Source organism: Saccostrea cucullata, unplaced genomic scaffold (assembly GCF_032062105.1).
Source record: "Saccostrea cucullata isolate Sc308-1 unplaced genomic scaffold, CSIRO_AGI_Scuc_v1 ctg5066, whole genome shotgun sequence".
NCBI lineage: Eukaryota > Metazoa > Mollusca > Bivalvia > Ostreida > Ostreidae > Saccostrea > Saccostrea cuccullata.
Window position 1 is genome coordinate 2260 of NW_026930263.1, and position 11450 is coordinate 13709.

General features: G+C 33.0%; 1 protein-coding gene across 1 annotated transcript; it reads left to right on the plus strand.

Annotated features, from left to right (window-relative positions):
* Positions 1-1796: 1796 nt before the first annotated feature.
* LOC134283465 (uncharacterized) lies at positions 1797-3831 on the plus strand (the record flags this gene model as incomplete). Its single annotated transcript, XM_062765918.1, has 1 exon — positions 1797-3831. A coding segment is annotated over one exon (2035 nt), but the record flags the coding sequence as incomplete, so codon positions are not given.
* Positions 3832-11450: the final 7619 nt, after the last annotated feature.

Here is an 11450-nt window from a genome sequence, read left to right on the forward strand (position 1 = left end):
TATTGCATATCTTTGCCCTCACAAAAGTCAATTTTTTAAAAAATTCTTGAAATGTGCTGATTTCTTTAAATTGTATGAGAAAAATAAATTAATAGAACATATTACATGTATAGTTTTAAAGCAGTTTATTGACAATTTGTGTTTATATGACGTCACAAACTAGTCCGATTTTATTTCATTTTTTAGGAAGAGGACAAAATGGACAAAATTTCAACAATTTTAGGTTTAAAAGTTATAGAGAGCAAGTTTGCTTAGGAACAATATTTACACATTTCATTGATATTATCATTCTACATATCATCAAATATTGAGCCTGATCAGACCTGCATTCGGTGACTTTTACTCAAAATATTGATGTAATATAAACATTTTTCTGTAGAAATCAACGAAAATTTTAATTTACGTCATTTTCGTGACGTCACCTCAAACATATGACGTCATTGCTTAAGAAAATTTTCAGTGTTTTGAAGCCAGCATTTATTCCCCTGTTTAATAACAAAATTATATATTTATCCGTCGAAATTTGATTTGGGGGGGTAAATATTGGTTATTACCGAATAAAGTTATTCCCCTGTTTAATAACAAAATTATATATTTATCCGTCGAAATTTGATTTGGGGGGCAAATATTGGTTATTACCGAATAAAGTTCTTTTACTGTTTTGGAGCACGACAAAAGATGACACAGATATACATAGGATTTAGAAAAAAATAATAAATAAAGTCAGTATAAATGGTTTTAAAAAATCAGTCATTTTAATAATTGATTTTTTTCTCTTATTTATTTATTCTGATTTTCTAAAATTGATTATGTTAATTCAATTCCTTTGACATTGTAGGTTCACTTTAGTTCATTACATTGCAGGGAAACCCCAGTCGACTTCCTTGAATATGATTTTGAGTTCCAACCTACCATATAATTTTTTCCCGAAGTGCCTTGTTTAAAATACATAAAAGACCAATTACTCAGAGATCATTATCTCGTGGTACTGAGGTAATCTTTTATATCTGATTGTGTAAGTTTTTTTTTTAAGCAAAGCCTGTAAACTTATCTGTCACTTCGTAGATACTGTGGTTTTCAGAATACCAAACATAGTAATAAGTGAAATTTTTCTTAGAAAGGTGGTGTTCACGAAAAAAAAAACATTTTAAAAAATCAGACCCCTGGACTTCATCAGCTCTATCATTGGGCATCTCAACTATTTTTTTAAAATAATTGACAATGAGGGTCATCAATCATCAAAACACAAAGACATAGAAAGACATGACTTTTGTCTTTTTCAGAAGAAGTTAATCAGTATAGTTGATTCTGTAAAACTGATAATTTACAAGGTTCAAGATAAATATTAATAGATAGATTTATAAGTTTAATCAATCATTTTACTGTTTTCCAGTTATTATACTGGTGGTAATACGAACATTTCTGTATGAAACATACAGTTTACGTGTTCACTCCCTTCTTTGAATTATGATGATATGGAAAAACTCCGGTTATGTCCTTATCATGAGTTATGAATTTTAGATACTAACACAAAAGGTACGAGGAAATTTCGTAGGATTTCCCTGTAATTAAACAAGATACAGAAAACATTTTAATCTTCTCTGGAAATGGATTTAAATACAAAAACCTTAGCGTAAGTATGTTAAAGAAGACGTACGGTATTAATTATAGACATATTAGGCGTTTAAAGTTTAATCGAAAAGTATATACTTCAACATTATATCTAGGGAGGAAAAATCTTTCCCTCAACTTATTCTTAAATACCTTTGTTTTAATATCCTTTTTTGCATTGTTAGTGAATTAGCCATACAAGGTATATCAGAATCGGTGTTTGTGGGACTGTGTCATAAACTGGGGACTTCTCAACAGGTGGCCATGATGAGAGATGTGATGGACATCACTGAGATTTTGACATATCAAGTCAGTAGTGATTCATACTGTAGAATACTAAGTGGAAGCTACAGAGAGGGATTTAGAATGAAGGGATCGGATATAGACAGTATGTTCTGGCGAAATGATGAACGAGTCATTTGGGACATTTCTCAGACTCGGTATTACAACAGACAAAGATACACATTAATCCTCTGTGATTGTTCCGATAGTCCTCCAGGATTCTCTTTACTTCAGTGTTTGATTCAAGCAGGCAGCATAAGAACATCATCAAGCATTAGAATTTCAACGCGCTGGACTATCGTTTCAGCACTTGTCAGAAGGAATAGAAACATTTTTATATCTAGCTCTCTTTACAGAGAAATCGTCCGTTCACAACTAAAACCTAGCTCTACTCTACATGGACCCTGCGCCAGTGGAATTCATGGTGGATTAGAATATGATCTTGCCCATTGCTTTGCCTCTGACTTTTGGCCTCCACCTGCTGCATCTTGGATAGACAGATGTCACTCATGGCCCCAGCCTCGTGTTGTGCGCGAAATAATCAGAAGTGGATGTCACTTTGTAGCAACTGGACACAAACTGGGCAATTATGAAGACCATGAATGGAGAATTTCTTTCTCACGGGCAGAACAAATACTTGTGTACTCAATGAACCACACTCAATTCTTAACTTATGGATTGCTGAAATTGATTTTAAAAGAAGTCATAAACAATGGATTAGGAGAAGGGGATAAACTACTATGTTCTTACCACATGAAGACAGCGGTTTTCTGGGTGATTCAACGAAATACTGTACCTCATTGGTGTCCACAGAATCTCCTGTTGTGTTTTTGGGAGTGCTTCAAACTTATCCTTAAATGGGTCTATGAAGGGGCGTGTCCTAACTTTTTCATTCCACAAAACAATATGTTTCTGTGTAGTATCCATGGTGATAGGCAAAACCAATTGTTCATCAGGCTGCATGCTTTGTATGAGAAGGGCTTCATATCACTGCTACACAGTCCCTCCATCTGGCCCTATGTTTTAAAAGTTATTTATAACCCAAGACTTTCCATTCGTACAGATGAAGGCAACTTGTTATCCGAGTTTGAATTTGACTCTACATCATTTCATTGTATAATTTGTGAAAATGTACAAGGAATAGAAAACCTGTATCACTGTATGAAAGGCCTAAGAGCTGTGGAACAGTTGATAAATACATCCCTAAGGCCAAATCATGTTGTCACCTTACAGAAACACACGACCACCATCCTTCATGAAATTGCCTTCATATTAAATAACATGTACATCGAAACTTCTAGAAACAAAATGATGTATATTGCTGACAGAATGTCCCATCGCCTGCTAAAATTAACAGGCAAGTTCGGTTGTACTTCTGATATGGTGTATATGGCCATGTATTACTACAAGACAATGCGATTTGTGGACGCATTATTCGTTATTAAAATGACAAAAGTCCTACTTTCACATAAAACAAAAATATATACAGATATGTACAATGAAGCTTTTAGAGGGTTGTCCTTGACCTCAAAAATGAGGTTTTTTACAAATGCGACTGTCTACCTTAACAATGACATCTGTTACATCAATGAATTATTGCCTGAACAACTGTCCAGTAAACAAGAAGGACCGACTCATTTGGCGATCCCTGTACTGGTACTCTTATACATGCTGGAGATTTTGTGCTACCGTCATGTTGATACATCAAAAGTACAAACAATTCTATGTTATCTCCAGAATCTAGTATACCATCCTCAGAGGATGTTCACACGGGAATGTGAAGAAGACATATCATGGCAGATCCTAGGAATCTGTTACCAGGTCACAGGGAATCCACAGGCGGCTCTTTACGCGTATCAACAGTCATCACGTTCACGAGTATCATTAAATTTAATAAAACAGGCTTCACTGATGAGAATACAGAGTATCCTTCAGTGATGCTGAAGATGACATTTAGATGTAGATTTTGAATCGATGGAGTCCAAAGAAAAAAGGGTCACATATACAAATACAAATTGAAGGATTTGGAATCAGAAGTCAATATCAGTAGCTGGAGGGACACGATTCTAATCCAGTGATTAGTTTGAACTTTGTTACTTTGAGTTGAGTTACATGTTTATTTTTTTATACTCATTTAATCGTTTTGGCCACATGTAGATAAGATTTGTAATAATTCTATGTTAAAGTTTAGGCGGAATTTTTTTTGAAGTTATGTGAATTAAGTTATGTATTCATTGAAGTTTTTACACGTTTATCAATCAGAAATATTTACCCGGTGTTTGTTATGTCGGCTGTCAATTTGATTGGTTGCTATATTGATAAATTACCAGTTCTACAAGTCTACAATTCTAATAAAGCACACACGTTTTATTGTATGTAAAAATTAACGCCGTTTGACGATTCTTTCTCAGTGCAGGAAGATTTTTCCCAACCCATCCGTCCTCACAAATATACAGCAAAACTCGTTTAGTACGAACACGGATATAGCGAATTTACGGTTATAGCAAAGTTATTTTGGATCCTCAGCTATGCAAATTTAACGTATTTCTTATATGGATATAACGAATTACGGATATAGCGAAGTAAATTCCTAGGTCCCCGTGACTTCGTTATAACCGAGTTTTACTGTACTGACACGCAAAAGAAACGCAACAAGCAGTAATCTACAAATGTTTAATTTTTATCTTATGATTTTCAAAAAATGATTACAGTAAGGCTGAAATCGCTTTTCAGAACATCAGAGATTTGATAAAAATGTTTATCTTTTTATTTTACCAAGTAACACATGACTGTTAAAACACCCCCCTCCCAGCCATTCAAGTAAAAATTGCTAGACTGCCCTAAACAACAATTGCAGCTTAATTTCTACGATACAATAGGTTCGTTAATATCGAGATCTGAGCGAAGGAATTATTCTTTGCCCTTCTAAATGCCCATTTTCAGATGATTAGGTCGAATTTTCTCTAACTTAGAGCAGTGTAGCCACCCCTGGACTTCCGGTACAAGGACTGTCCTTAATGAATATGATATGTAAGACCCTTTTGATGTATATTGTTGTGAATTTTTGCATCATTTACTCTCCATCACCTTTACATTGAAATTTTTCAGCTAAAGAGCAATGGAAATGCGTATTTATGATTTAGCCATTTTCAAGAAGCCTTACCATCGTTACGGGAAACTAAAGGAAAGTTTATTTTTTGAAAGTTTGCTGCATTACTTATGATGAACAGTTAAAACCCTTAAAACTCCATAATATTGCCAAATGTTTTGTTAAACATGCAATTTTTGATTTTTGTTAAGCAGACTCAAACTTGACTTCCGGTTATGGTATGAAAATTGTTCAACCGTTAAATTACCGGTGTTTACCAAAGTGAAGATATCCATAATATAAGATACAAATTTTTTACTTTACATAATTATTTCCCCCTAAAGTAGGATGTTGCGTTTTTTTGCGTGTCAGTATATATATTTCTATTGATTTACACATCTTTGTAGATATAAGAGGTTCGAAGGAAAGAAAAGTAAAATTGTATATTTTGTTTTATTAAACTACACCTGCGAGAGCGCCTCTTTTGGTATCGATACACGTGTTATTTATTTTATAAATTATTTACGTTTGTGTAGTAGAAATTCTAGTACATGTACTATGAACTATGGAGATAAAGAACTGTATTTAAGATCAAAGCCCCTTCAAATAACACGAATTTGGAGAAGAGCAAATACAGACCTGTAAAAACATCAGAGGTGGGATCAGCTACAGGTGACATGGAGGAGTGAGCATCCCCTGTCGACTTGTAACACCCACTCTGCGCTCCTGTCGTGATCGAGGAAAATCCACCAAATAATGTCCTTACAGTTAATATGTAAAACGCCAGACAGCATTTGACCTAATGATAGGTTGTGTTTGATGTCAAAGTCTTTTTATTGCAGAATTACGGAGCGTAGCAAAGATGTGATTTTAATCAGATTGACTTAAGTCGCGACTTTCGATATTCTTGTTTCATTAACTTGTTTGTCAATAGCCTGCTTTGTTTTAGAATTTTTTCTATACGTAGAGCATACCCTTGCTTATCAAATCAACTGAGAGACCTAAACCCCAAATGTAGTTGATAAGGGGATATTGCAACATAGGTAAGGGAAGCTGATGATTGAAAAATTGAAGTCATCGGGTATTTCATAAAGCTTTGTCGTAAGGTAACCACTGATGTCTTTTTCTAATAGAATATTCAAAAATGAAAGAGATGTGTCAGACTATGTGGTATTTTTTTTAATTCAAGTTCAATAGGATACATCGAGTCGACATTTGAATGGAAGTAACTATGTTATATATAGAGGATATTCAATGTTTTGTAGTTGAATATGGAATTTTTTTCATATTCAACAACAAAACATTGAATTTTCTGTTTATTACATTTAAAAAAAAATCCTTGATTTTTCCTTTTCCCCTGTCTTTTTATAATACAGTCATAGGCTACATGACGTCATAGTTGAGCGGTTGAGAAGTCATAGATAAGTGAGGTAAAAACAATGTCAACACGGATTTAGCAACATATTTTTGGTAATTTTGATAGCTTTGAAGGGAAATCGAGAGTTTTCCCGCACTTCTGATATTCGTCACACTGTGACAGGATATTATTTTGATAGACTTTCACACTGAAAGACGGCATTCATTTGTCCGATAAAGGCACGGCTGAATTGTTAAAAAACATCGATCAGTATGTTCCTATTCTGAAACAAAAGGAAAGCAGTGTTCACGCTGATTCATTTGCAGCTAGGAAAAGTTTTTGTTTCTGTTGTTGAGAAGAGGGCCATTCTACTCGGAACTGTCGACACGGGAAAAAAGTATCGTGTTGGCAATGTGGGAAAATTGGGCATAAACAAAAGTTTTGTTCCTTCTAGGAAAATAGCAAAGAAAGAAATGCCGTAGAACAAAATCATAGAGATCCTGAACTTTATGTCTCAAATACAATTTTGACCCCTGTAAATAATATTTACTCTGTTTTAAATAGCTTATGTGATGAATGTAACAATATTGATTGCTCATGTGAACACCACTTTATATCCCTAAAATTTTCAAAAAGTATTCAAATGCTCAAAACAAAAATGTTTTAAATATTAGTGTCCATGACGGTATACAGAAAAGTAGCCAAACTAAGATTGTTACACAGATAAGTCCTCCAAATAATTTAAATCAGAAAGATAATGTACCAGAAAAGCTATGCACACAGAGTCATAATACTGGATTTGGACTGGTAAAAAAAGAGGTTTGCGTTTTGGAAATTTAAAAGTATGTCATATAATACCCAAAATTGACGAAATCAAATTGTTGCTTCAAGACAAACATTCTCTCGATATTTTAGGCCTCTGTGAAACATTTTTAAATGATAATTACTGTAACTCAGGTTTTAGATATCGATGGATTCACTTTCGAGAGAAAGGATAAACATTTTAAGTCAGGTGGGGGAATTGTTGTTTATATATCAAATGATATTACTTACAAGCGTAAAACTGAATTTGAAGTAAGTAATATTGAAACAATTTGGCTAGAAATCAATATTAAAAATTCTAAACCTATTTTTTATTGCTCTGTATAGCATCCACCATCTGCCCCCTCTTGCTGGGTAGAGGATTTCGCTAGGGAGATAAATATCGCCTCCTGCTGTGAGACAGTGAAATTATTATTACAGGTGACTTTAATATTGACTTACTCAAAGACCCCCCGCTATGCTGGACATCTGCTTTAGAGGAATTTGGACTAAAACAAGTAATTAATGTACCCACTAGAGTTACTAATACCTCCTGTACTCTTATTGATCACTTTTATACCACCATACCAGATAACATATGTGAAGTTAATGTACCACCAATATCCTTATCTGACCATTACCCTATTTGTGCAACCCGGAAATCTAATTGCATGCAGCGTAGAAACAAGCACATAGAAATTAAATACCGTGATTTCAAGAACTTTAACGAAGCAAATTTTCTGTCTGACCTAACAAATGAAAATTTTGATAGCCTTACAGAATTACACGATCCTAATGACATTCTTGATAAATTCTATATAATGTATATAATCCTTGACAAGCATGCTAAAATAAAATGTAAGAGAGTTAAGACTGAAACTAGGCCAAAGTGGCTAACTAAAGAAATAAATGAAGCTAGACAATTTCGAGACTTTTATCACCATAAAGGGGATTATGATTATTTCCGAATATGGAGAAATAAAGTTGTACTCCTGATTGACAATGCAAAAGCTTTGTATTACAAATCAGCCATTGAAGACAGTTCAAATCCAAGAGAGATGTGGGGATATTTAAATCAATTGGCGTCTAATACTAAAACTTTTACTCCTTCCCATATCATTCATAATGACTCAGAAACTAACAGTTCACAAGAAATTGCTAATATTTTTAATCAACACTTTACAGGAATCTCAAATAAACTTTTAAATAATTTACCAAAATGCAAATTCAATCCAGAATTATTAAGACAATTCACAAAATCTAAACTTGGTGATAACGTTTTTAGCCTTACACCAATCAGTGAAACAGAAGTATTTGATTCGTTGAACGGACTTGATGTCAATAAATCTGCAGGCATTGACTTCATAGGACCTCGTCTCCTAAAACTAGCAGCAAGTATCATTTAAAATAAATCAGTCACTCATTTAATCAATGCTAGTATCAGTAGTGGTAGTTTTCCATCAAAGTTGAAACAAGCAAAAGTCACCCCTGTATATAAAAAGGGCAACAAAGCAGACCCCAGCAACTACCGTCCCATTTCTATACTTCCGACACTATCCAAACTAATTGAAAAGCACATAGCTAACCAAATGCGAGATTTTACCTCCACTTTTGATCTTATAACAAAATCGCAATCTGGGTCAGAGAATTTCACTCTTGTCAAACAGCACTTACTAAATTAACAGATGCTTGGTTGCCACAAGGATCATTATTAGGCCCCCTTTTGTTTTTGTTGTATATTAATGACCTTCCCTTATATGTAAGTCATGCAAATATCGATATGTTTGCTGATGACGCAACTGCATATTTATGAAAATAATATATTTAGTATTGAAACGGCCCTAAATTCTGATTTAGAAAATATTGAAAAATGGTGCTTAGAAAATCAAATGGCTCTTAATATTGACAAAACACAATGTATGCTGATGGGTACTAAACAAAGGAAATCGAAATTAAATAATCCAAATCTCAGTTTACATGTCTCTGGCAAACACCTTAATAATGTTGAAGCAGAAAAACTACTTGGGGTTCATATAGATCAAACGCTAAATTTTCATGACCATGTAGACCCTGTCTGCAAATCTTTAACATACAAATTATTTACTTTGCGGAAAATCAAGAAATTTCTTCCTTTGAAAACTAGAAAACTGTTTTACAATGCCTTTATCCTACCTTCTATTAATTATTGTCTGACTATCTGGGGTATTGCACCACATAGTTACATGGAGAGAATCCATAAGCTTCAAAAACGGGCCGCTAGAATTATACTTGATGCTGCCCCTGATGCTCCTTCTAAGGCATTTGAAAAATTAGGGTGGCTATCTGTTTTTGACTTAGTAACTTTGCATAAATGTATCTTGTTGTACTAAATATTTAACAATCAGAGCCCTTCTTACCTACAAGATTTATTTATTTGTCAAACTTCAAATGCGTATACTTTACGTTCAGAATCTAATTTTGACCTTCGCCTACCAAAACACCGAACAAATTTGTTTAAAAATTCACTCCAATATTCCGGAGTTCATATTTGGAACAGTTTACCTTTAAATATAAGATGTGCACCAAGTCTGCCAGTTTTTAAACGAAATGTTGAAAAATATATCTTCATCAACAGAACTTGATTACCTCTGATTTATATCTTTAGCACATGTATATAATTTATGTATTGTAAAATCTTACTGATATTAAATTTTTATAACATTTTATGTCATCTTAATTTATATTTTTATCATTGCTATTTAATTATGATTATCATGTATCATCATATGACATCAAACATGTACTTGTATTTTTATTGACTTGCCAAGTTGTTTGTATATCTTTGCTAATTTGATGTAATATTGTTGTTGAAATTAGAAGGTCCTGGGGAAGAATAGTGTGTCACACTAATCAGGCCACCTTCTCTAAATAAAGTATTATTATTATTATTATTATTATTATTACAGGATATCATTTTTATATAATGAATAAATTACAGTATTTCACGGGTAAAAAAGTGATAAAAAGATATATCGACGTCACATTGTCAATTAACAATGGTAATTTACATTCTTATGTCGATACAATATATCCTAGTGAGCTAGAGATAAAAGATACCACAGAGTCTGACATATCTGTTTCATATTTGGATTTTTTACTAATCAGTTTAATCTATTATTTTTTTTCACTTCTGAAATATGGAACAGAGAAGGATAAATGGTTCTCATAATGTCCCTTATAATGCGCTGATGAGCCTTACAAACAAAGACAATGTTGTTAGGTGCCTTGACAGTATATAATGATCATGTAATCTATCTTATTCTTGTTTCTTTTCTGTATTGTCAAAGACAGAAACTGATATCTTTTTCATATCATTTGTATACTTTAAATGAAAGCACTATATAAGCTAAACTGTTTTCACATTTTCAACTTCTCCAAAACTGTAATAGGCCAACTTCAACCAAACGTGCCACAAAGTATATTTGAATGAAGGTGGTTCAGATTTTTTGGCATGATGGAACACTCTCTTTTCAAGAAAAAGGTAAGTAAAAATAAGAATAAATTTAACAATATCAATGTCGTTTTGGAGACCATGTCTTCAAACAATCTACTGCAATCTATATAAGCAGACCTATTTTTGTATTTCTATGAAGCAGAATGTTTCCAAAATTTTGTACATGAAAAGGCCACTTGCTGTGGCCTTCAACCCGACATTTAGAAATATCTATATACCAATACGACATATTGTCAATTAACAATGGTAATTTCCATTCTTATGTCGATACGATATATCCCGGTGAGATTTAGGTAAAAGATACCACAGAGTTTGACACATCTGTCTCATATTGAATATTTTACTTGGAAAAGATGTTAATGATAATCTAAGAACCAAGCTCTATGATAAATGTGATAAATTTTCTTTTATCTCCATATGTTTCACATAAGAATATTTCGGAACAATTCTTTTTTTATGACCTGCAAAGACATGTTTAATAATATTAAATATAGAAGTGTCCCCTGGTATTTTTAATATAAGATATTCAAATCATCTGGATGTAGTTTAGGGCAACAAAACTTGAACAAAGTTTTACATGGGAAGTTATACAAAAAAAATGTTTAAAAATCTTCTTTAAACATCAAAGCTATGAAAAAAACAATAACACGTTGTTTAAATTATCATTCCGGGGTATAGAAAGGGACTATTGATATTTTTATGTCGATTTGAATTACCCTATTGAAAATTGAGTAATATATACAATGGCATATATTTTAAAACGAAAGCATATATTGCGATATTCCAGTGCTATTTATATATATATAAATATGTTTTGG